This window comes from Astyanax mexicanus, chromosome 7, assembly GCF_023375975.1.
Source record: "Astyanax mexicanus isolate ESR-SI-001 chromosome 7, AstMex3_surface, whole genome shotgun sequence".
Lineage (NCBI taxonomy): Eukaryota > Metazoa > Chordata > Actinopteri > Characiformes > Acestrorhamphidae > Astyanax > Astyanax mexicanus.
In genome coordinates this window covers 23,095,150-23,121,644 of record NC_064414.1, presented here as the reverse complement: position 1 = coordinate 23,121,644, position 26,495 = coordinate 23,095,150, and the positions used below count along the sequence as shown (strand labels likewise).

Here is a 26,495-nt window from a genome sequence, read left to right as displayed (position 1 = left end):
GATTTTCAATTAATCTTTTTATCAAGCAGGACATCTTTCTTGCAGTCTATCCTTTTCTCTAAAGCTCTTTTCCTTTCTTTTTTGTCCTTTGAGAAAGGACTTTATGTTCCCAATCTGTCTGCAACACTTTACTGAGCCACTTTCTCTCTGCCCTACAAGCCAGAACAACTCTCAACCTATTTTCTCATGTACCCACTCAGCCCTGCCTTGGCACATATACTGATTAGATTTGCTTTCTGTCAACCTCTTTTTGTTTCACATATTTGTTTGTTCGTCCTTCACCACAGAGACTCATCTGCTTTTTGTTTCACATATTTGTTTGTTCGTCCTTCACCACAGAGACTCATCTGCTTTTGTGTTTGTAGTACAACTGACTTACAGGTACATTTTCCCTATTCTTTTCTGTAATTAACCGTTTCTGTGATTACAGTGTAGTCTTCAGTAATCAGAATTTAACCCTTTTAGAAAGTATAACTGTTTGTATATTGGTGTAATTCATTAATTATTCATGTTAGCCTAATTGTGCAATAACTACTATTCTTTATTTACTACTTTTTCAGGTACAATAAAGTTGTGAGAGTAAGGAATACACGTTTGCATATGCCAGGATTTGTTTAACCTTTATTTATTTAACCTTTATTTAACCAGAAAGTCCGTTGAGATCAAAATCTCTTTTTCAAAGGGAAACCTGGTCTAAATCAGTGTGCCTGAGGTGAAAAAGTTTACTGTATTTTTAATTGTGACAGGTGAAAATGAAAACCTTGAAAATTAGAAAAATATATGAAAACCCATTTCCTCTTTACTATGTCATACGGTTTTACACCCAATTGTCTATTTTCAATTTAGCCTCCAATGGTCAGAAACTTGAACTGGGTTATCCTTTAATAAGTACATTTTTTTTAATGAGCAAGGGTGATTGTATTATTTTCAGTACATCTTTAATATAAGGACAGTAGTTAAAATAAAATGCAAACAATACATTACATACATGAAGACATTATTTTAAAAAGCAAAATATATTTAAGTGAATACATGTATACACATAGATGATATATATTAATGTAAAACCAACAATTTAATGTACAGTTCATTAGTGATATCCTTTGTAGGAAGATGTGTATTTTTAGCTTTTTTTGTTTCGTTGAAATCATTAAAGAAAAACTCTCAGGTGGTTGCAGAATACTCTAATACTCTAAAGTTTGAAACTGAAGAAATTGCTCTGGATTTGTGTAAATGAAATTTACTCAATAAGGAGATCGTGACCTGATAAACGCTGCTCTGCTCCAGCTGCAGTCAGTCAGTCATTCCGCTCGCTGGCTCTTTTCCTTCCCGGCTCCGTGTCTCCGGTGCTGTAGGGGGCAGTGAAACATCAGCATCGTCCTTTTATGCGTCATTAAAAGCGGAAGGGTGGTCAACGTAACGGACATCTTGTCAGCTGTGAAATTACTTTTTTAGTTTTGTGTGAATTCGCGCTGCGCTGGGAGTCTGCTGGGTCTCGGGGCTGGCTGTGGTGCAGTGCGGGGTCTCGCTGTATGGGCGCCGCTCAGCGTGTGGGTCAGTGTGTCGGTTAGCGTGCTCTCCGTCCCTCGGTTCTGTCAGTGTCGGAGCCGCTGCGGGTCCGGCCGCTTTGGAGTGGAGCTCCGGTTACTCACACCGACACACGCAGTGCTCAGATGGCGCTTAAACGAATCCAGAAGGTAAGGAATAAAGCTTCTGACTACTTCATTAAAAACACGAACAGACCTCAGAGACACGCGACTCGTCTGTGAAGCGCTTTTATATGACCGGTGTGAGTCGGGCTGGCCCGCTAGCGGGAGCGGCTTCTTCTGTGTAACGGTGTAATTTCACCTTTTAGCGCCGGCTAGGTGACTGAGCTAGAAGTAGCTGATCTAACCTAACCTAGCCTAGCTGTCTAACGGCGGTTTGCGCTTCACACATAAACGGGATGTAAAGTTATTTAGCTTGGCGACAGTCCGAGACATACAGCTGGCATTAGCTGACTGTGTTGAAGTAGCTAATAGTTAATACTGAGGCCATAAATCAAGAAGTCCTGAGGTCTCTCTCTACTGGTAACTCGTGTCGGTGCTGCGTGGAAAAGGAGCCGCTGTTAGTGAATGGACTGACAGTGCCAGCAGTGCAGTCTTGCCACAGACCAAATTAATTGGTTTGGTACAATTGGGGAATTGGCTAACAATTTTAATCAATTTTTAGCCAGTTTAACTACCTCCTTACATTTACAGGTTCTTTAAAAACTCCTACCAAGCTGAATTTAGTTTTTACTATTTAAGTTCTAGGTTAGCTAAAACTGCCTGGGCTTGTTGGTGACGAGGCCTTGTATTATTTGTGAATCAAAAGAATGAATAAACATTTTGTTAAAATGTTCTGATTTATTAACTTTTTGTCCGTTAATAGTAGTATTAAGAAGCTACCGAAAGCAATATAATGGGCCAAGTAATGAAATTTGTAGTTAACTACATATTTCTATATATATTTATTTTTTATTACATTGTGTCACCACAAACCAACAAAAGGAAGAAGTAAAAGACCAATTTAAAAATCACTGAACAGTCCACCTCTATAAAGGAAGACACTTACAGTAGTTAGATTGCATTGAAAAAGAAATATATCATGTTCTGTCTTCATAATCAGGCAGTGAAAATAATAAACTAAGTCATAAAATTAAATTAAGTTAATAATGTGGTGCCCTAAAATTGTTTGGGATTGACGGGAAAGCAGCTTATCTGTGATTTATTGTACTCATTAAAACACAGCCCCACTCTGTCTTTAATAAGAGCAGATATTAATTGTTTAAGCAGTGGTGATAGTTCCACCACAGTCTATATATCTTCCTTTTTAAGTGTAGTATTTAAACCAGTTTCACAATTGCATTACTGCTGCTCCATTCCTGGTGGCAAAGATATCACCTTACCTCATTCACCAGTGCTTTTCTTAGCACCTGTTTTGTGAGCTGACATTATTTTTAAACTGAACATCTTTTGATTTGCTAAATTCTTAAATTGGAGTCATGATCAACCCTTTCACAGGCCTCATGGCATTTGGTCAATGTGTCAAACAGAATCTCACATTTAAGGCATGGCACTGGGTTGTTTTTAGTTCAAGAATGTTGCTGCAGTTGTGCAATGCTCAAATGATGAGAGCTGGAGAGTTCTGGATGTCTGCCCACTAACTCAGCGACCCCCCCCCCCTCCTCCTCTTCAGATATACTTCAGGTGTCTTCCCACCCACCAGTAAAAATAAATGTTGGGCTCTGGTTTAGCGACAGACATGCCTGTGTACTTGTTTAGGTTCTGTCCCATCCCCTGTCCCTCGTGACCCCAGCAGCTAAAAATACAGCCTGCCAACATGCACAGCGCCTGCACATCTCCTATTGCCACACTCGTCCAAAATTGCTATGGTGACCGCATGAGTCACTACTGACCTTATCACTATTAGAGCTTAGGTGTGTAAATTATAGTGTCCTGATTACTGTAAATAATGTTGTTGAGGATGTCCCAACATGTTTTTGTTTCCTATCTGTCACACCCACAGGTAGGTTTTTAGGTGTTAAAATTGTATAAATAAATGTAATATTTTCAGTTGTAATTCAGAAATGATATGCCCCTTATATATTGATCACAGAATAATGCAATTCTGCATATATATTTATATATAATTTTTTAAATAGGAATTGACTGATTTGGCCCGTGATCCTCCAGCGCAATGTTCAGCAGGTCCAGTGGGGGATGATGGTGAGTTCATAAACTTCAAACTTAATCCATAGTCAAAAGCAAGCTCTATTGAAGTTATATGTGATCTTCTATTTTTGTGTTTCAGTGTTTCATTGGCAGGCTACAATCATGGGTCCTGTAAGTATGACCAATTCTCATTTTAGTAAAATATGCTAAATGTAAAAATATGCTGAATGATCCACATTTGCTCCTATTAAGTCGGTTTTAATGTTACTTAAGGTTAATATACATAAAACATGATTTATAACAAGATCAGCTAAACTAGCTTTTACCAACACTTCAGTTTGAGTATGTATATCTAAACTACTCTAGGCTAACTGTTTACATGCACACAGGCATATGCATGTATAGGTTGTGTGGTTCAGCAGAGTGTTTGTTCTAACCTCTTTTAGCTGCGTTGACTCCTTATTATTGAATAACATGAGTATTTGTGTGCAGAATGAGAGCCCCTATCAGGGTGGTGTTTTCTTCCTGACTATACACTTCCCAACAGACTATCCTTTTAAACCCCCAAAGGTGAAGTTGAGAAATCACTCATGTTTCAAATGTGTTTGACATTGTTGTATGCCATGTGCTGTTTATCTTGTCTTAACAGGTTTGTCTTTTATCATAGGTTGCGTTCACCACGAGAATCTACCACCCAAATATTAACAGTAATGGCAGCATCTGTCTGGATATCCTCAGGTCCCAGTGGTCGCCTGCACTTACAATTTCTAAAGGTACAGATAAAAAGGCACACATGCTAAGATACTCTTAATATGGCCAACTCGTTTAGGACACACTCTCTAGAGATCTCTCTAGTTCAGCTTAAGATACACCCATTCTTGTCCCAAGTAATCATGCTGAATAATAAGCAAGGGATAGTCAATAACAGTTTGGATTGTTAATACCATTCACATTTAAAATTTTATAGAGGTACCTGGAATTTAGTGCCAGTACCCAAAATGGCATAAGTGTGATTTGGTACTTTTTATGATAGACCTTTTGTCCTTTTTTTTTTTTTTTTTTTTTTTTTTTGTATTTAACCAGATGCTCACTCAATTTGAAAGTGGAGCTATGGCTGCTTTTCATTTCAATTTACAGAGTGTTGTCTTCATCAGGTTGTAAAAAATGGAACCACTCTTGAGACCACTCAGCTAGCAATTTTCCTGACCGTGTTGCATCTGAACAGAATTACTGATTTAATTAATTTACATTCATTTATTCTGTTTTTATGTAATTTTGCATAATTTAATCAATACACGTTACCCTACTCAACCCTAGAATAAATAAATGTTGAATTTCATATATCAAATGTCTTTTAATATATTTATTATCTCTGATCATTTTACATTAATTTTGTAGGAAATATCATGCTGCATAGTGCATACCCATAGCATAACTGAGAATACTACTGACCCATTATGCAGAATAAACTACCAAATACATTACACACAGTAGCAATCCTCACAACAATGCTATTAATGATTAATTTTATTCTTTGCATAAAATGTATGTATATCTATATACCAGAAATGTGTATAATATTTTGCTTTATATGTTGTTGGTCAGTTGATAGAATAGTAAATAAACATGCTATATAAAGTTCCATCAGGAGATTATTCCTTATTCTAGATAAGTCTGCAACAAAAGTAACTGTGGTCAGTCAATATCTATAGGAGACGGAGGAGGAGGAGGAGGAGGAAACGTTCCGCTTTTGTGTTCACATACAGTATATTATGTAATGTGTATGACACATTGGTATAGCATAGTGGGAAAACTCAGTTTCCCTCTATATGATATAGATTTTCCTGCGTGGGCAAGCATGCCACACTAAAAGCGTTCCTGCTAAGGTAACTGTTGTTGTTGTCTGTGGGTTATAAGCTCATGCCGCATATTAAAGTGTTGTGTTTTTTTAATCTTAATAAAGTGATGATAATTTTACCTTTTAATTATTACCTCATGTCTCAGTGTTTATCATCCAAAAATAGTTATTGTGATTTATTTTTTAACATAACCCTATAGCCTATAAACATATTACCAATATAAATAACTTTTTCAAATCAACTATAAATAACTAAGTTACAACATAAGCTACAAAAGTGCTTCAGCGAGAATAAGGAAAATATTGTATGTAGTGGAATTGCTTGAGGTGGTGGAACAGATTAGATTTATTATCGCTGCTAGTCGGCACAATTTGGAGCAAGCTGAAGTCTGAAGTTTGTCAGACCTTCGAAAGCCAAACCACTTCCGCAATACTGAATCAGTCCTCCCTCCCTCAACTATGTCTTTTTGCTTAATCTCTTGTGGAAGCTTGTGTATTGCAGTCAGGGGTACTCATTAATTTGCATCTTAATTGTCCCGTGCTCGAACCAGCGGAGCCGAAACTAGCCTGGCCTAGCCTATCTGGCTGTGTGCCTGTGTGATTACCTCGTCGCACACTGACATAGCTTGGCTCCGGAGGCTGATTGTGTTCAGCTCTGCTTGAATGCAGCGAATTGATTGCAGTAAAAATGTCTGTCTGTGACAGATTCTGTAAATAATACATCGAAATACCACAAAAATTATATCACCGGTATTGAAACATTTCCTATTGTGATAAATAGTGATATCAAATTATTGTTCAGGCCTAGTTATACAAATCAATTTTTTGTACATATTGTACACTTCTAACCTTCTAACCTTGAAGGTCACATTTGTACTGGTGTCCCCACCAGCACTTCAGGCTCTGCTAATAATTTGTCACAACAACATGGTTTAAGGAATTTTCGTGGCTTTCAGGTTTTCAAAGGTTTCCCAGCTGTAGTAATGTGTATCTCTCTTTCTTTCTCTCTCTCTCTTTCTTTCTTTCTTTCTTTCTTTCTTTTTGTTTTTTGATACGCAGTTCTCCTGTCCATCTGCTCACTCTTATGTGACCCAAACCCAGATGATCCTCTTGTGCCAGAAATTGCACGAATCTACAAAACAGACACAGAGAAGTAAGTACACATTGATACATTTGATTTCTCAAATACATGACATGCACAGTAATGTTTCCCTCTGAGCAGTCTCTATCAGTAGCGCCCATTATGTCTCTCTTTAATGCACTACCTTATCAGGTACAATAAAATGGCCAGAGAATGGACAGAGAAATACGCCATGTTGTAGGTGAGGGGTAAGAAATGGTGCATTATGAGCAGTCAAATAAACAGAATAGAAAGAGTGTTGTGTTGCAATGGTGATGCTTCCTGTGTGCCACTGCATGAATGTGTGACCACTGCAGTTATAAAAACTAATACAGTCAGGCCCTTGCTGACAGACTTCTGGGTGCAACCAAGAGCTTGCTTTGACTGTGTTTAATGTGGCCCATATATTTTCACACAAGAGGGAAAGGGAAATAAGAAATACAGATGAGAGAATGTTTTACAAAAACAAAGAAATGCTAAGGCCAAGTTGCTCTACCTAATGTTGTTAGCCTTTATATATATGAAAATATAATCCGACAATTCTCTTACTTGCAATGTATTGCATTCTGTGTTTATTAAACTCATGTTATTAGTCTTTCATCTGTATGTAAAATGTATGGGTTTGCTTAAGAACCAAATAGTTTTCATTGTCCTGTTCCTTGCTTTTTGCCTGGGTTCTGTTCAACTGTTGTTTTTATATGTGGACAAACTGTTGCTATGTTTGGTTCTATAATGTAGAATGACGCTCAATTAACTGGCATTGGCATGTAAATGGTTGTGTTTAATGTAATTAAGCACTTCTTTTTTTTTAAATGTTAGTCAGTTCTTCTACTGAAGACTTCTACTGAAGATTACAGTACTACAGCATGGTCAACTTTAGTGTAGTTTAATTATCTAAACTGTTCTGAGCATTTTGTTCTGAGCATGCTCAACAGTTCATAGCGATAAACAACAAAATGACATAGGTGTGGGATTGGTTGTGCTGTTGTGTTTTATAAAGAAAATGTCTAAAATGAGATTGTTGTGTTTTTGTTTTAATAGATAAATGTGTTTTGAGCCAAAATGTTTTAGCAAAAAAAAAGCAATTTTTACATTCAATAGCTTAAGAAATATTTTAAATAAAATATAAAAGAAATACTTCAATATAACTTTTCACAAAATGGATCTGCTAAGTACTACTCATTTCATGTATATATATTTTTTCTTTGTCCTACTTGCAGATACAACAGAATAGCGCGGGAATGGACGCAGAAATATGCCATGTGATGTTGGCAGGACACATTTATAAACTGTTGTTTATGCTCTCGTGTTTGGACACTGTCTTAAGGCCATTTATCCCGTCTGTCTCCCATGGAGGGACAGTCCCCGTTGTCTGCTCAAACAAGAATACAGCAAAACCTGCAGGAATCGCCACAATTTTCAGCTCTGATCCGGACCCCCATCCAGTGGAACTTTTTTTTGTTAGGTTTTTCTCTGCTTCCTGCTTTTCTGCCTTGTGGTCCATGTGTCCAGTCATTTTCTCTGACCTCTCACCTTGTGCCACCGCAGTGCTGGCCTACTCAGGGAGAGGGAGTTTGACTGTAGGCTGTGCTGCTTCTTCAGGGCTGTACTCTTGCAATGCATGTCATCACAGGGTGAAGGGTCATTTTTGCACAGCAGTGGCATGATGAGTCCGATTCCTCTGTTTAAACTGTGTAAAATCCCAGAACTTTCAAATCCTCTCTTGGCCCAACTTTTCACAGCCATTGCAATGAAGTACACCTCACTCGATTGGCTTAAATGTCCTGCTACTTTTATTTTTCCCCTCAATAAAGTTGTGTAACTCATTGTGATCCTGTTCCATTTTTGTGAACGTGTGTAATTAGCTAGTTTGTGTTTTTTTGTGTCCTAGGTGTTTCTTCCCAAACTGCAGTAATCACGTTTAAGTTTTTTCAAAAATGACAACAGACCTTACATGATTTTGTGGGTGGGGGTGTCTGGATAATGTTTAGGTTGATACAACAACTTGCCATTAGGCTTAAGAGATCTGCTGATCAGTGAGTTCAACCCCAAATTTGGAAAAAAAAAAGCATTTTTAAATTTTATTTTTGTTTTTAACCTTTTTTATTTATTTGTAGACAGTATGAACCCAGTATGTTTTTGTCTGGTCTCATTTATTTAATTTGTTTATATAAATCAATTTCATAATAAAATGTAAAAACTTGTAATTCAAAGAGGGGGTGCAGAGTTTCTCTAAAGTTGTCAACCGATATGCAAATGGGCTGGTAGTCCTGACATGTACCCAACAGTGTGTGTGGAGGTTTTTAAAACAAAAAATGCAGTTGCATGCCTAAATGCATTTGCAAGAAGAACTGGACAAAAAAACACTGTACAAAACTTGCCTCTGTGCCAAAACTCTTTGTGTTGAGTATAAATTGCAACATTGCAAAGTGATCAATGCTACTGCTTTCTTAATTTTTTTGAGTTGCCCTTAAATGCAGGTATGGGTGTATATAATGTTAAAAATATAAAATATATTGGGTTCATGCTCTCTGCAATTAAATGAAATCAAAGAAAATGTAATGCACCTTTTGCCTTTTGTTTTAGTTGAAGTACAGTAAAAAAAAAAAAAACACATTTCCAAACTATTCTAGTGCAGGCCAAAGCATAACATAGATCATCTATGTCATACTGGTGTTGATTTGACACTGCTTAAAAAAAGATGACTTTCCTGGATAAGCATGACATACAACATGCCAATAATAAGAGCGACATTATAGATTATAAGATAGAAGAGTGATTATTAATCACATGTAAATAATCTCATCTTACCTTTTAAACTGCTATTTTAAGGCCTGTGTTGATGCACTGCCCACAGCTGTGCTGTAAGACTTGCCGTTAAAAATACTTACACTTACATTACTGATTGCTGTGAGGAAAATCAGTTAGTCATAAGGCATCTTCTAGAAGTACAATATTCATAATATAAACATCCTACCCATTTCAACTTCATTTCTTAACATTGAATTGCAAAAATATTTATACCCCTTGAGCTTTTTCACATTTTGTCAAATTACAATTACAACATAAATATATTTCATTGAAATTTAATGTGAAAGACCAACACAAATTGAACACTTGTGACGTGGAAAGAAAATCATGCATGCTTCAAAACATTGTTTACAAATAAAAAAATGGAAAAGTGCGGTGTGAAAAGTATTCAGCCCCCCTGAGTCAATACTTTGTGGAACCGACTTTTGCTGCAATTACAGCTCCAAGTCTTTTAGGGTATGTCTCCACCTGCTTTGCATACATCTAGTGACTAAAATATTTGCCCATTCTTTGCAAAACAGCTCAAGCTCAGTCAGATAAGATTAAGAGCATTTGTTAACAGCAGTTTTCAGATCTTTCCACAAGTTTGGGGTATAGGTCTGGACTTTGACTGGGCCATTCTAACACACAAATATATTTTGTTTTAATCCATTCCATTGTAGCCCTAGCTTTATGTTTGGGGTCCAACAGATTTTCTTCCAAGATTGCCCTGTATTTAGATCCATCCATCTTCCCATCAACTTTAAACAACTTTCCTGTCCCTGGTGAAGAGAAGCAGCTCCCAAGCTTGATGTTGCCACCACCATATTTGACAGTGGGGATGGTGTGTTAAGAGTGGTAGGTTTACAGTTGTACTGAGTATTTGTACTGAGATTAGATTACACACAGGTGGACTCTTTTTAGTCATTAGCAGTCATCAGGCAACTTGTGAATACAATTGGTGGCACTCAGAGAAAAGGGGGCTGAACAATTTAGCACAACGCACTTTTCAGTTTTATTTTTGTGAAAAAAATTAAATTATGCATTTTTTTCACTTAAAATATATAAATATATTTGTTTGTGGTTGTAATTTGACAAAATATGGAAAAGTTCAAGGGGTATAAGTACTTTCACAAGGTATTGTATTCACTTCATAGTATAGCGTTGTTAATGTCGGATAAACATGATTTGGTGTTAAAAGAAGAGCACATTGGGTGAGTTGTAGGGTTATGACAGTGTGTATGTATGAGGGCAAGAGGGAGGTAAATATCTCTATTTAACCAATAAGAGCCCAGACTCAGCTCTGAATATTAATACCAAGTTCAAAATTGAATCAAATAAATTTAGTGAGCAGCTCATTCTCATTCACGATAATGATATTTTGCAAAATGGCAAAATGCGAGATTAATGATATGCGTACTACAGACTTGCCAAATTTCTCAGAAGTTGCGGGAGTAAACTGCATATCAATAATGGCTCCCTGATGCCCCCAAATCAGATAAAATCTCCAGGAATCTAGAATGAGTGGCCAGAGTAAATGCGCACACAGGCGACGCAGATATTTTTCGACAAATCTAGAGGGTTTTGATTGGCCTGTTCTAAAAAAGAGTCTGTGAATCAGCCAAGTTTTTAGTGTGGGTAGGCAATATTTTTCCCCCTCCTGAAAGGAGCATCATGGCTCCAATCAAAACTCATTTCACCTCAATTTCAGTATATCCATGTCAGGTAAAAGTACAAAACAATTAAAGTCTTGCCCGCTGTACAGTTTGTAATAGTGTAATAGTGATAAATAGCAGTACTGATAATAAATCTCTTATAAACAAAATACTAATTTGTATACTCATAGTTGTTGTGTCATTTGCTTCAAACGTGTGACTGACATATATTTTGGGCTGGTTTAAGCTTCTGAATGGCGGGTTTTAGACTGACTTTGAGCTGGATATTTTTGTTGGACCTGGCAACCCTGCATTCAGCACCGATTCATTGGCTCCTGAATGGAAGGCGTAAATTGATTGGCTACTGAGCGGCCGTTCAGCGCGCGGAGCTGCGTGGATTTGCGCAATCCCTTCATCCAGACTCGATCCCTATTACACAGGTCCTTCACTACGGAGTGTGTGAGGGGTATTCAGGTTCTCAAACGTGCAGCGGTCCACGCCCAATCCCCACTCAGTCCCCCAGCACCTAAAGCAGGTTAACTACAGCAGGTACGTCACGCTGCAGCCTGTAGAAAAGCAGCGGCCGTCAGTCCTGATCTTAAGCCCCGCCCCAATCCCCGCCTGTCCAATCACTGCTTAGCAACCGTTACTATCCGCCATTATTTCGGTCAAGCACTCAGGACCTTCTCCAGCGGAGTCACTCAGACATGGTGAAGCGCTGTGCGTGGGGCTCCTGTAAAAGCGACACCCGCTACCCGAATAGAGTGCAGGGCGTTGTTTTCTACCCCTTCCCAAAGCCCAAAACTAACCTGCAGAAATGCCAGCTCTGGATTCGCCTGTGTGGAAGACCGCACAGCCGGCTGAACATGGACACCATCACCAAAAACACATACGTCTGCTCCAAGGTAAGAACCCACACCTGACCACCTGCTGCCTACCCAGAGCAAACACTTGAATTACCACATTGAGCTTTTCTTTACACAGGTGTCCCACAAATATTTCAGTGAAGGTAAAATCTAACCAAGGATTAGCCAGTAAATCATTAAATACTTTAAACTAGTCAATTCAAGATCACTTTTTTGCAGTTTTTACTAGTTTTCAGGTATTTCTGGTATCAAGTATGATCTCATATATCTGCTACTAATAATATCAATAGATCTATAACTGAATCTATCCATCGTTTAGAGTCACTGCCTCTGTTCAAGCAGTTAAAGCACAAAATGTGCAGAGCAGGGTGCCTCCAGGACCAGGATTAAGAAACACTGCTGCAAATATGCATGATGGAACCATCAGTCCAATAAGCTTTTATTTTATTTTACAATTGTTTGCTAAATGTTTAACCAGACACAACATTAATGTTTTTCAAAGCACTTTGTCAATGGAGCCCCGACTGATGAGTTTCCCGATCCGCTGGATGCACTGGATGAGAAGGACCTCCCAAAGTCACCTCCAGAGAAAAAGTTAGCTATAAATTCAACAGTTAATCTGTGTACTATCTGTATTGTTGTTTGTTTGTGTCTAATCTGTGTGTGTCTGTGTGTGCTGTTCAGGCAGAGGTTTGAAAAGAGTGAAGCCAGAATAGAGACTGTGGAGATTATTCCATCCATTAACACAGGTGAGTGTGAGCCTTGTTTTGCTAATAAACAGTTTATTCAAGTATTTTAGTGTATTTCTTTTTTAACAAAAGCAGGATAAACTCTTTTTGTGATAACAAAAAGATAAGCTAAGAAAAAAATGATAAATAAGCAGGTGTGCCATCTAGTGTTTTCTAGTATGCATGTAGTGAAAGTATATATCAGGTAAGAGCCCAGGCTGTATTTATGTAAATGGAGGTCACAGCATTAGAATGTCTAAGAAACCACACTCTGTGTTTAATAAAACATAATGAGTTTAGCATGTTAATATAATAAATATATATATAAATACAAATTTTATAATTATATTGTTTTTTTAATCTACGTCCTAGATCTGGTTTGTGAAGATGACCCTCAGCGAGACCTTCAGAATAATGTGGACACTGGAACACGACTACAACACATGGCAGTAATATCAACAATAAAATCAACATCTGTAGAGGATTCCTTGAGGATGACAGCCTACATTCAAGCTGAAGAAATTGAGCATCTCAAAAAACAGCTGTCTAATATGGAGTATACCAGCGTGACACCTGAATTAATCAATAACAGCAGCATTGCCAATTACTTTGAGTTTTGTACTGGGTTCACATTTGACATGTTTAATGCTCTGTGCACTTTTCTTAGAGTCCCTAGTGACTGCACCACTCCACAAACAGTCAATCCCCTTATTTACACAAAGGAAACCCGCCATACCAAAACTGTGCCCCTCCGCAGCCAGTTCTTGCTGGTTTTGATGAAACTGCGCAACAACTATGACACAAAGGATCTTGCATTTAAGTTCCAGGTTGATGTGCAGAGTGTCAGCCTAATTATCAATGCTTGGATCAATTACTTATACCTCCGGCTGGGTCAGATATCGCTTTGGCCACACAGAGACGTTATCTCAGCTCAAATGCCAGACAACTTCAAGAGAGAATTCCCCACAACATTTGCTATTATGGATTGTATAGAATTGAGACTTGAGAGACCTACGTCACTGCTGCTCCCAAGTCAGACTTTCTCTGATAGCAAAACCACAAACTCGCTTAAAGGACTTGTTATATGTGACCCTCGTGGATCCATATTATTTGTATCAACACTTTACACTGGAACCATATCAGACAGAGACGTTTTTAGACAGTGTGGCATCACCACTCAACTTTACCATCTGATCGAGACTGGCTACCTAAATCCAGGTGATCGTTTGATGGCAGACAAAGGCTTTCAAAATCAGAAGGATGTTGAGGAAATTGGCCTGAGCCTCAATATTCCTCTTTTTGCACAGAGAAATAGGCAGCTGCCATTTTTGGGCTTGCAAAAGAAAAAAATGGCAAAATACAGAATGCATGTTAAGAAAGCGGTTGCAAAAATAAAAAAGTTCAAAATTGTGTCAGAAAAAATTCCTAACTCCATACTTGGTAACATTAATCAGATCTGGTTTGTGGTCAGCATGTTGACAAACTTCCAGCCACATATTTCTGGTCACTAAATAGATGAATGAAGCATGTCCCTTTTATTACTTACCTGGTAACTTAAACTAAACCATACTCAATATGTGGTCCCTGGTTTAGCTATTTCTGTTTTCCCTGGCTTAATGACCATATAGTAACCATATAAACAAAATTAAGTGAACATTAGGAGCACCTTATACGCTCAATTTTGAGTTGGTGCTCTGTGTACAACATTTAAAAAATCTTGAAGGTATCAATAGTTTCTTAAATATTCTGACTCCGTCATCTGCCCATAACAATGTTATCCTCGTGAAAGTCACTTATGACTAAACCCCTGTCCATTTGTCCCACCTCCAACACAGACTGTGAGTTTAGTTATCGTCTATTGTACACCATTTGGACATGGAATTATTGGGACACGTCACTTTTTCACTGAATTTTTTGGCTGTAGCCATGCTACAGGCTAAATTTACAATCATTAGTGAAAGATTGGTGCTCCTAAAGAGCTCAGTGAACTCCAGTGTGGCACTGTATTAGTATGCCACTGTTGCAATTGGGGAAATGTCTACCCTTCTAACTATTTCACCATGGTGGTAAAGTGGAGTGTTATAATTGATAAGTGGAAACATGTAGGAGTTAGAGTGATGTCATCAAGATCTGAGACACATAGTGCATAAATATCAGCAATGTTCTGCTGACTAAATAACTGCAGGGAAGCTGTTAAAGCCAAGAAAGCAGTATTATAAAAAGATAATAGGCCACGTTTGAAAGCAATTGCTGGTGTAGGGGGGTCACACCAGATATTATAGCATTATAATATCTAATATCTAATCTTATACTTTTTTCATAAAATATTCAATGTAGGATAATTTTCCTAAGTTAATAAATGTTCAAACTGTAATGGTCTATGTCATTGTTTATTTGTGTTCCCTTTTTTGGATATAATGATAAGATGATGAAAAAGTTCTTAAAGTATTTGGTGGCACTATGTGTGTGATCTATATTCTGACTTCCAAGCAATTAACAATTTTGGGATAAGTTAGAAGGATAGGGATGAGGTGGAGTGGGGATCATTCAGCATCCTGACCTCAGATTCATTCTTGAATGCATTTCTCAAATCCTCAAAGCAATGTTCCACCATTTAATAGAAAGTTTTCCCTGAACAGACAGTTATTCCAAGACTTTTTAAGTTTTAGAATAAATTATAAATAAAAGGTGCCTGAATAATTATGTTTGTATTGGCTTCACCAATAAATGCTTAATGTGCATACCTAGTCATAGTAATTTATTCAGACTAAAGTTATTCGGTACGTAATGATTTTATTTAAATATTTGTGAGGAAAGACAAAAACTTGTCATTTTTATTTGTCACATTATTTAATCTTAGTCCTTAACAAAAAGCTGAATAACCAGAGCTCTTGCAGTATTTTTAACATCTCTGTTACCTGTATCTTGACAATTACAAGAAAATCAAATCAAGTTTATTTACATAGTGCTTTTTACAACTGATGTTGTCACAAAGCAGCTTTACAGAAATGTAATAGCAGGACATTGCCACAGAATCCCCATTGAGCGACAGGATGAGAAAGAAACTTCACCTTGTACATGTATTTTATACTATCTAAAAATGTCCTGTGTAAGATATGTCAAAAATTACGTCCTAAAAAGATTGATTAATTATTCATTATATAATTGCTTAATATCGTGCATGGCACCATGGAAAAATAATAAGTTATTATTATTATTATTATTATTATTATTATTATTATTATTAGCAAAAATATGCCTCTGTAAAGGCCTTTGTATCATAAATTCTAGTTTTTCTACTTTAGCGGAACTGTTAAAACAGCATTAAATAGTGAAATGTCAGAAAATAACGCATAGTGACTTCAGGAGAAACTCGGCTGCGTATGTTGTGCGCAGCCCTTACGTTAAAAACGCATCACAACCACTTGCTGTAAATACCTCCCGTTTCAAAATATGAGGTGACGGACTTCCCGAAACAAATTCTCAAACGTGTAGTTGTTCTCCATATCGTATTATACTGTACCAGACCTAAAGCCTCCACATTTTACTGTGGAGTGGTACTGAGAGACGCTGCTGTTTGAGAAAGTCGCTGAACTGGATGGTTGTTGACTGTGTCACTGGGTCGGAGTGTGAGTGTGCGTCAGGTGACGGCTCTTGTGACTCGGGAAGAGTGTGTGTGTGTGTGTGTGTGTGTGTGTGTGTGTGTGTGTGTGTGTGTGTGTGTGTGTGTGTGTGTGTGTGTGTGTGTGTGTATTTGTGCACTTTCGGTCTCAACACACACAAGTAAATGTTTCACATTTACAATCAGTCTCGGGACTGTAGTCAGTAAAGATATGAGTGTCCATTTCTAAAACGTTTATTGTCAAACATGAAGCAGCTGAGGGGACCCTGCGTGCACTTGTATACTGTAGGGATTTTGCTCTTGTGCTTAATAACGAAAGTACGGTCTGTTGGAGTCTCTGACACTGATCTAAATGGGGTCTGGAGTTTGAAGAACTCAAATGGCTCATTTTCTCTCAGTGCTGAAGTGCCAGGATGTGTTCACACAGCTCTGCAGCAGCACAAACTCATTCAGGTAGGCTGCACTGGTTAACTTCCATTCATTTGATTAGGATGAAAAAGATCCCCACTTTTATTTTCACACTGTGTTTCTGAAGACTAGTCCTGTGGTCACACTGTCCTGTCGCATTTTTGATACAGCGTTTAACTCTTAAGTTTGTCACAAAGTGAATTGTCATAAACTGCTTTTATTGTGATAATGTTTGCCTCTGCACTGCCCTCTCAGGTTCAGCTGGGCTATAGGTTAGGGTAATGTGTCCCTGTACTTTGGTGCAGACAAATCACAATATCCAGATCAATCAATCAATAATACCCCCCCCCCCCCTGCTCAGCCAATCAGCGCGTTCTCCTGCTCCGCCTCTAAACACATACATCATGTAGTGCCCGTCCCAAACTACCCCTCCCATTTTTTTAGCCTTTTTCAAATTTAAGCTGAAGGTGGAGTCAGTTAAAATTAGGGTGTTTAGTGCTCCTTCAATAGATGCTATAATAGATGCTGGTCAGCCACTTAACCACTTAGCCCAATGTAGACCAGTTTGTAACGCCTGCTATAAAAGAACAAGTTGTGCTTTTACATAGAAACATTTTGCTGTAGAGATGGGTGTAAAAACATTTAAATAAATGTCCCTTAGGTGGTAATAAAAAGTTCTTTGCACTTGTACATCTCTATAAAGAATAAAAACAGACTAAAAACATTCTGAAGCACCTATATTTTGAGCATCCTCTCTTAAAGACACTACAATCCTTATGGGAATCATGTCCTTCTTTGATTAGGTGAATGTTAAATCTGACCTCTTATCTGTTGAATTTATTGAAACAGCGTATTTTAAAGTAGAACTCTAACTGGTCTGGTCACAGATGAGGCAGTGTTATATGTTTCAACCTAGGAACGTGAATTACTGTCCAGTGTGGCCTCATTTTCTGTAGAAGTGAAAGGAATTTGAACCTGCTTGTCAGTGTAAGTTTCTTTTTAAAGTCTGTGTCCTTATTTTCTGGCTTCAGGATCCATACTATAGGTTTAATGATCTGGCCTACAGATGGATCTCTCTAGACAACTGGACATACTCCACTTCATTCTCTGTGTCTGACTCTGTCAGGTACGTCAGCCTACTAAACTTTCCCTGCTACCTACATCCCTGCTACAGCCGAAAGCTGGTCTAAGCTGTTCTTTGATGATCAAGGTGGTTGAAAATTTGGTCATGTGGGTGTAATCCTATCCTAGGCTGGTAAGCTTGCTGGTTAAACTGGTTGGCAAGTTTATGCCTTTACCAACATAGTGTAGGTTTATAGTCAGTTCAATGGATTAGTTGGTCTATCTGCATGACCAACTTAACCAAGCTGACTGCCAATCTGTTCATACTGGTGAACCTGCTTGGTAGTGATGGTCATAATGGACAACCAGAGTGGTCATCCTTATCAACAGGCTTGGTTAGACTAGTTGACTAGTTTGGTAAAAGTGCTCATACTGGCTGCTGAAGACCATCTTTATCATCTTGACCAGTCTGCCTAGGTTTTTTTTTTTTGTAATTATCCTAAAAACATCATAGTCCATATCCCATGGTATAACTCAGTAGTAAATCATTGCTAAAGAGTGATTACCAACCAGTTGAAGTTTATGCGGTTCATGTGTGTCCTACTGTTCTTCAACAGAAGCAGTAAGAGATCCTTTCTGGTGTTTGAAGGAGTGGACACAGTCGCCACCATTTCCCTCAATGGAGTAATCATTGGAAAAACTGACAACATGTTCCGTAGATATGTATGTGCTCACTTTTCTTGTGTTTCATTTTCTGTTAAACTCCCTATTAAGCAAACATGCACTGATAAGTGTTTATTCTGTTTTAGGATTTTGAAGTTGCTGTCCTCCTTAAGGATGTGAATATTCTGGAGGTGTGGCTTATGTCACCTGTGACTTATGCATTGGACAGGCGTCAAGCTCATACTGCATACAGTGTTCCTCCAGAATGTCCTCCTGCAGTGCAGAAGGGGGAGTGTCACGTCAACTTTATCAGAAAGGTATGATAATGACTACTTTTATTAGGTAATGTATTTTGGTCTGCAGCACATTTTTTTGTAGTCTTGATTGTGATTGTGTATGTGTATTTCAGGCACAGAGCTCATTTAGCTGGGATTGGGGGCCCTCGTTTCCCACTCTTGGCATCTGGAAGGGTGTGCGACTGGAGTCTTTTGACACTCTAAGGCTACTAAATGTTATCACCAGTCCAAAATATGGTACAGTTCACAGGATTCTCTTGTGAAAAAGGTTTTTCTGGATATTGTTTTAAGGAACAGCTCTATAAAAAATCATTTTGTGCTTTTGTGTCATTTTTTTATTACCCTAACTGTATTTAATCACCCTGTACATGCTTGTTGTCTGTAGTTTGCTATTTTAATAAGGCTAGAATAACAAAATAATGCAAGTATTTTGGGTGACATAGACTCTCAAACAAATTTATTTTGGCAGATTGATTACATTTTGTTGTGAATGGGAAAACTGTATAAAATTGGTTTGTCACAGAACCATTCCTGTAAGAGTTTTCTCAGTTAAATGTAGTATATATTACAAAGCAAATAAATGAGCAAATAATTAAGCAAAAAAGGTCATTGATAAACATGGGATCTAATTGTTTGTGTTTTTTTTTTTTTTTTGCTGTCTCCCTTCCCCTTATCCTCCCTCCCCGTCACACAAACCTGATATTTTTCTCAGACGCTGGTTTGTCATGCTGGACTGTGGAGGTGGATGTATACTTTGATGTTGTCACAGCCTCAAAGGGAATAGTTCTGCTCTCTGTACCTCAGTTAAAGTCACAGGCAAAGTTTCAGCTTTCACTTGTTCCTGGCCAGAGCAACTTATCCTATGTGCTTCAGATCAACCAGGTAAGACATGATACAGGTTCCGGGGTAATAGTCAGGATAAGCAAATGAGCATCTCTAGAGATATGTAATAGATATTTAGAAAAATGTATAATTCCAGCCATTAAAGTGCCCAGTGTACTTACTGCTTACATTTTTTAGGCTTATTTCATACAGTAAGGCTTATTACTGAAAGTTCTTATTTTATTGAGTTGAGACCTAGCAGAACAAATATATCAGACAGTTATTTTTTTGCAATACTGTATCAATTCTTAAAAATATTTGATTATATTTTCTTTCATGTTTAAACCCTGCATGGTAGAAATGGTTTTCTTATACTCAGAGTTTATAAATATGATGGGATTTTTACTGTGGCAATCATAATATATCACTTTGCTTAAACTATTGTAGTGTGTTACAAGAAGTTAAATTTTAATGTCTATATATTGAAACATGCCACATTGCCAGGGTTTTGCCAATACACAGCTGCAGCTGAAGAACAGATGTGTGGGTCCACCATTGTTAAATATGTTCTTGTGTATTTTGTGTTTTTCAAGAACGTTTCAGTTGACTTGTGGTGGCCCTTCGGACATGGAAAACAACCCCTTTTTGACATGATTATAAATATCACCATGGACAATGGAGAGAAATTCATTACAGAAAAACTGGTAAGAGATTGGAGTTTTTTTTCTGCTTTCACTCAGGTTCTTTCACTCAGTTTGACTTCTTCTTATAGATTGCATTCCGTACTGTGGAGTTGGTACAAGAACCTATTCCTGATTCTCCTGGCCTCAGCTTCTTCTTCCGCATCAACGGACAGCCCGTTTTCCTGAAGGGATCAAATTGGATACCGGCCCATGCCTTCCAGGACCAGGTTACAGCAGACAGGTGGAATTTTTACAGTCTAAAAACACAGAAACATACTTTCTATTGGATTTTATGTTTAAATGTAGACAGGCATCATGCTTCTCTTTATGTGTATGTTTGTGTGTTAGATTGACTCAGCTGCTTGTGTCTGCACAGAAGGCAAACATGAATGTTTTGAGAGTTTGGGGTGGTGGGATCTATGAGCAGGACAACTTCTACGTTCTGTGTGATCAGCTTGGTATCATGGTATTGAATTCTATTCCAATTACATTTCCATCTGTGCCACATTTACTGCTTGGCATAAATTTCCCTTTTGTGTCTTTGTGCTCATTTCAGGTCTGGCAGGACTTCATGTTTGCATGCGCTTTATATCCTACAGAGAAAGACTTCCTCCAGTCAGTACAGGAAGAGGTTATTCAACAGGTACATTCACACTGATTGTCAAGCAGTACAGACTCAGATGGGCAGCTGTAAGCTTTAGCATGGTCCAAACTTCATGTCCATTATTTTCTGTGGCTTAGGTAAGACGACTCAAGTCTCACCCCTCTGTGGTCATCTGGAGTGGAAACAATGAGAATGAGGCGGCCATTGCAGCCAACTGGTACTTTATCCCTCCTGCTAAGAAGCCACTATATGTAAAAGACTATGTCCATTTGTATGTGGAAAACATCAGAGAGATTGTGTTGCAGGTGAGGAACATACACATTAAAATCGAGAAAAAGCAAACCAGGATAAAAGTCTGATGATGCAGTTCTTTGGATGTAGGAATATCTGCGCTGGAAATTATGTCATGCTCACCTTTTACACTGACTTTTGCAGTCATTTTCTGGTGTTTTATGTGAATCTAACCAAAGCATGTCCCATATTATAGCATTTTCCTTGTATTGTGGTGTTAGCAATTGAAGTTGATAACACATCATGCAGTATTTTAGTATCCAAACACCATGGAAACTTGTCCCCAGTTTTTCAGAGTAAATGTGAAAAGGATTGTATAGTTATATTTTATAGAGTGTTATAGTGCATCAAAAAAGCAAAAGTAGCTATTATCAGCCACATTCTATATTTGCTGTAGTTACTTATTGTATTGTTAACAATTGTATTACCTTGTATTCATATTGTGTTTATTGTAATAAATACATTACCTGATATTAGATTGTTTTTCTGCCTAATAATTAAGATTTTTATAAATATAAGAAACATTAGTATGCTCCTTTCTGAAAAAGTAGGATCAACTGACTAGACTTAACTAGATTCATCCACCCATTACCTGCCCAGGAATTTTATAACCGTTTCATGATCCATTTTAGGAGGACACTACAAGACCATTTCTAGTATCTAGTCCAACCAATGGGGTGGAGTCAGAAAAAGAAGGCTGGGTGGCCCATGATCCCTATGACCCTCATTATGGAGATGTACACTTCTACAACTACCTCGCTGACTGCTGGGACTGGAGGACTTTTCCTCGCACTCGCTTCGCATCTGAGTATGGCTTTCAGTCCTGGCCTTCATTCTCCACCCTCAGTAAGGTAACTGACACATACTGTGAATATTCACTACCTTTAAGAAACTCCTAAACACTGAGCTCTTCAAAGAGGACTTACTTTCCTAACACCTCTAACAATCTAACTACTTCTAATCCCCTTATTATCTGTCCTAATATTACCCTTTGACCTGCAAAACGTTTTGTCTTGAACTTTTATGTCCACTACTGCTAATATTTGTAAGATGCTTTGGATAAAAGTGTGCGCTAAATGCAATATAAAGTAAAGTTAATTAATTGAAGTGGAACTGTGTATTGCTCATGAGTCAAATGTGGCCCTTGGGACCACCATGTAAATAGATGTGATACGTGTGTTAACAGGTTTCAGAGCCCACAGACTGGGATTTTAACAGCAGTTTCTCAAGCCATCGACAGCACCATGAATTTGGGAACATGGAGATGCTTCTGCAGGCAAAGCTGCATTACATCCTTCCCAACAAAACAGACACTGTACAGAGATATAAAGACAGTATTTACATCACTCAGGTAAATGAGCACAGAGCAGTAAATGTCTAACATTTCATTTGTTCAAAGTGTGGGCTAAACATTCATGATGTCATGCTTGGCCTGAGCAGGTCATGCAGGCTCAATGTGTGAAGACCCAGACAGAATTCTACCGCCGCAGCCAAAGTGACATTGTGGACAGCAAAGGCCACACCATGGGCGCCCTCTACTGGCAGCTGAATGACATCTGGCAAGCACCCTCCTGGTCATCTATTGGTAAGTATATGCCCTGTTGGCTGTTTTTATGGCTGATTGATTACACTTCTTTTGATATCTGGAGGGTACAAATATTGTGTTTATGGATTTGTTTGTGTACATTGTGTTACTGGCCATTTTATTCGAAAATTCCACTGTTCCTGTGTCTATTTAGAGCTTAACTACAGTACAATGTTACACAATGTTTGTGTAAGTCATACTCTAGATTTTTTATCCCCACCTTAGGCTTAAAATTCTAATTTTATTATTTTATAATTCTGTTTAATTCTAATATTATTCTTATTCTGACATTGCGGCTATATTCACAATAAAGTGTAATGGGCAGGTATGACAGTGTGGGTTATCCTAAAATTATACAGTTCTTCATCTGGTCAAGTTTTTGACCTAGCACACAATAAGCAATTTAATATATGACTTTCTTTGCACTAATAGTGTAAAAAATGCAATAATCAACAGGGAAAAGCAACAAATTAACAATTTAAAAGCACATCAACTTTTTTTTAATGCTGGCTGCTCCAATATGAAGACTCAAATGATGTCAGCTCCTCTTTGTGCTTTATAGACAAGCTAGTGTGCTGAGGTGGTAATAACAAAAAAGGATTTACTAACCTAATTAATTTTTTTAAATCAAATTTAAGGTTTTTATTTTAAATAAATATATGTAATGTTAACAGACACATATATTCACAAATCCTGATTCATTAACGGTAATTTTTTTATATTTTAAATGCAATACGTAGATATTTGAAAATGGCAATGAACTCAATAAAAGTAATTACAGTCTTATGTCACGTTTATTTAACTCTGAGAGCGCACAATTGGCCTTGCTCTCTCTAGGTGGGTAGATGGCACTCTCTCCTCACATCACTCCAAAGGGTGAAGCCGATTAGCAGAAGGCATCTGTGAGCTGATGTTTTTTTCCCCGAGCGCACTGTGATGCTACTAAGCAATGCTACATCAGCAGCATTTCAAAAAGAGGCAGAGTCTGACTTTACATAGGTTGAAGTACATATCAAGTACATATTTATTTATTTATTTTTTTACAAAAAAAAGATGGTGCATGTTCATGTGTTTATGTAGAGTTTGGTGGAAAGTGGAAGATGCTGCATTACTGGGCCGTCAACTTCTTCAGTCCTGTTATTGCAGTGGGGGTTGAGGATAAGGGAGATTTGCTGATCTACGCTGTGTCTGACATGAACACAGACGACATTCTGAAAGCTACAGTAAGCAAACCTGCGTTTTCTTTTTGTGTTCTGACAATGGTCACAACTTTTAGCATATTTACAAAATTACTTCCATTTACTGGTTACATTGATATATATATATATTTTTTGTTATTTTCTGTGCACATCTGAATGCAGGTAAAACTTTACCGCTGGAGCAGCTTTACTCCACAGTGTTCTCTGGAGTCAGACTGGATAAAAGTCAAAGGAGGTGGAGTCACACAGATGTTCCAGCGCCCAATTTCCTCTCTGCTGACGGAATGTGGAAACTGCACTCCACAGTCATGTGTGGTCATATTTGACCTTAGAGATCAGCAGGATGGTGTAAGAAGCCCTCTGAACTATCAGTTTCTCAGCTCCCCACGAGATGCTGAGGGTCTTCAGAAACCCAACATCACGGTGAGGCTCCAGAGTACAGATATCACATTAAGTACTGTGCAAACTTTGTAGCCGTCTAGGCAAGTAGTTTTTAACTGATTGTCTATCTATGTGTTTGAGTTTGTTTCTGCTTTTAAAGACTACACATATCATTAAAATAAAGAAAAAATATGTATAAATATCATAAAAAGAAGATATTCTAATATAAAGAAAAGTACTTTATACATTAAGAAACACGCATAACATGGACCCTTATTAGTACCCTAATTATACTTTATTTATCAGGTCATATGATGTCATATACACTGACTTACCAAATGTCATGGGACAGGAACTAGTATCATATCTAAAGATTGATGTAAGGACCTGCAGGATATGCGTGTGGGGCAAATCGCAATCCAAAGTGTCACTTTTTACTGAGAATATGTCACAAGAGGCATTACCACACACAGTGGACAGCGCAGCAGGTCGTCATATGTCCTTATACATATATCCAGTATACCCGTGACACTTTGGATCAAGGACTTATAAATACCCGCACAACTTCATGTGTTTTCTGAAATCTCTCTCAAATTAGAGAAAATAACCAAACAAAATATGGGGGAGCCTTTTCTTAGGGATCTTTTACAGTTCAGCACAACTTCAGAAATGAAAATAAAAATAAATTCGTCTTCACTCAAACTATGTTAAATTACGCATGCCAGCCAGTGTTCAGCCTCCCTCAACACCTCACAACTTATACGTGGGTGGTGTTTTAGAATAAAGAAAAAAGAAAGGAACTTTTGAACACACATTATGTGGAACCTAATTATACTTTATTTATCATGTCATATGATATATACACTCTAAAAAACAGAGGTACGATATGAGTACTTTTTTGTACTCGAAGGTACATTCTTTATAATTGTACCCTCAAAGGTACAATATTGGTCTTTACAGGGTCAGATTTGTTCCCTCTGAAGTACAAAGTCATTTCTAACAGCAATAAGTACAGATTTGTACCATTTAACCAGCCAAAAGGTACATTCAGTATTCTGCATCACTGTACTAATGAACAGTATATATTTAAATTGCACATTTTTTATTTGAAAGCCAGACAATTTTGTATCATCAAGTTTTTGAGCCATTTTTAGTTGATGACAATGTTTATAATCTTTATAATCTATACTGGCACAAAAACCATGGGTACAAAAAAGTACTTTCACTGAAAGGTACTTTTTTGAACCTTAATATAAGGTACAGCCCCAGCAACAAGCTTTGTACTCTTTTAAGTACAAATCTGTACTTATATTTCTTAGAGTGTACACTGACTCCCCAAATGGGACTGGAACTAGTATCATTTCTAAAGGTTGATGCAGTATATTTTTCATCATAGTTACGTCACCTTGACATGTGCACACCAGCCAGTGTTCAGCTTACTAGCTAAATAGTACCTCAAAACTTATACATGTGTTGGCATCCTCAAGCTATCTCATGAGGTAGTGCTTTATGATCTGTCCCATAGCTTTTGGCATGCCAGTGTATACCCTTTGCAGAGATACTCACCCATTACTGTAAATGTCCAAGCTGTACATTTACATTTACAAAAAAAAAATAATAATAATAATTATATGTATGTATGTATGTGTGTGTTTGTGTTACAGTTCACAGTGACTGGTGAAGGAAATAAGTTTAAGCTGAATCTCCATTGTTCCTCACCTGCTCTGTTTGTCTGGCTGGATGTGGAAGACATTCCTGGAATCTTTGACACTAACGGCTTCCTGATGATGTCTGAGAATTACACTGTGTTTTTCACCGCATGGAGATCCACCACCTTGAAAGACTTTGTCTCAAAACTGAATATTACATCCCTCAGAGACATTTACTGAGTATTTGAGTGTGAAAGAGTGGGTTCCTTTTCTGCATACAGCACTTTGGCCCAGCAGACTGCACATTGTTTGAATTTCTCAGGTAGATCCAGTTACTCACTGATAACATATTTTTACTAAATAAACACACCGAAACCTTCTCTGGAAATTTCCCAAATCTGTGAAGAATCTGAAATGTTGTGTAAAACAGTTACACTGTGTTCTGACATATAATAAAGATGGTGCCTCACCTACACAGCTGTGATCATTTGATTTTGTAGGTAAAAAATGGAGCAGTA

General features: G+C 37.7%; 3 protein-coding genes across 5 annotated transcripts; all 3 read left to right on the top strand.

The window, feature by feature from the left end:
- Positions 1 to 1,384: 1,384 nt before the first annotated feature.
- On the top strand, positions 1,385 to 8,505 carry ube2d3 (ubiquitin-conjugating enzyme E2D 3). 3 transcript variants are annotated; one of them, XM_007235808.4, is made up of 8 exons: positions 1,385 to 1,697; positions 3,686 to 3,749; positions 3,835 to 3,866; positions 4,188 to 4,265; positions 4,363 to 4,468; positions 6,613 to 6,706; positions 6,827 to 6,875; positions 7,894 to 8,022. In XM_007235808.4, the coding sequence occupies exons 1-7, from the start codon at positions 1,674 to 1,676 to the stop codon at positions 6,873 to 6,875; spliced, it is 447 nt and encodes a 148-aa protein (XP_007235870.2). In that variant the 5' UTR covers positions 1,385 to 1,673; the 3' UTR covers positions 7,894 to 8,022. The 3 variants fall into 3 exon arrangements, with proteins under 3 accessions (XP_007235870.2, XP_007235871.2, XP_007235872.1); XM_007235809.4 differs by having other exon boundaries at positions 6,827 to 6,882; positions 7,894 to 7,983; XM_007235810.4 differs by lacking the exon at positions 6,827 to 6,875 and having other exon boundaries at positions 7,894 to 8,505.
- A 3,102-nt stretch (positions 8,506 to 11,607) lies between these two features.
- On the top strand, positions 11,608 to 14,991 carry si:dkey-20i10.7 (uncharacterized protein LOC799792 homolog). Its single transcript, XM_007235813.4, has 4 exons — positions 11,608 to 12,023; positions 12,487 to 12,578; positions 12,669 to 12,733; positions 13,085 to 14,991. Exons 1-4 carry the CDS (start codon positions 11,826 to 11,828, stop codon positions 14,221 to 14,223), a joined length of 1,494 nt encoding a protein of 497 aa, XP_007235875.3. The 5' UTR covers positions 11,608 to 11,825; the 3' UTR covers positions 14,224 to 14,991.
- A 1,136-nt stretch (positions 14,992 to 16,127) lies between these two features.
- On the top strand, positions 16,128 to 26,450 carry manba (mannosidase, beta A, lysosomal). The gene is made up of 17 exons (XM_007235812.4): positions 16,128 to 16,787; positions 17,774 to 17,868; positions 18,422 to 18,527; positions 18,614 to 18,784; positions 18,877 to 19,000; positions 19,476 to 19,645; positions 20,179 to 20,289; positions 20,358 to 20,509; positions 20,617 to 20,734; positions 20,825 to 20,911; positions 21,010 to 21,177; positions 21,796 to 22,014; positions 22,350 to 22,514; positions 22,604 to 22,748; positions 23,829 to 23,971; positions 24,110 to 24,370; positions 25,993 to 26,450. Exons 1-17 carry the CDS (start codon positions 16,581 to 16,583, stop codon positions 26,215 to 26,217), a joined length of 2,667 nt encoding a protein of 888 aa, XP_007235874.3. The 5' UTR covers positions 16,128 to 16,580; the 3' UTR covers positions 26,218 to 26,450.
- Positions 26,451 to 26,495: the final 45 nt, after the last annotated feature.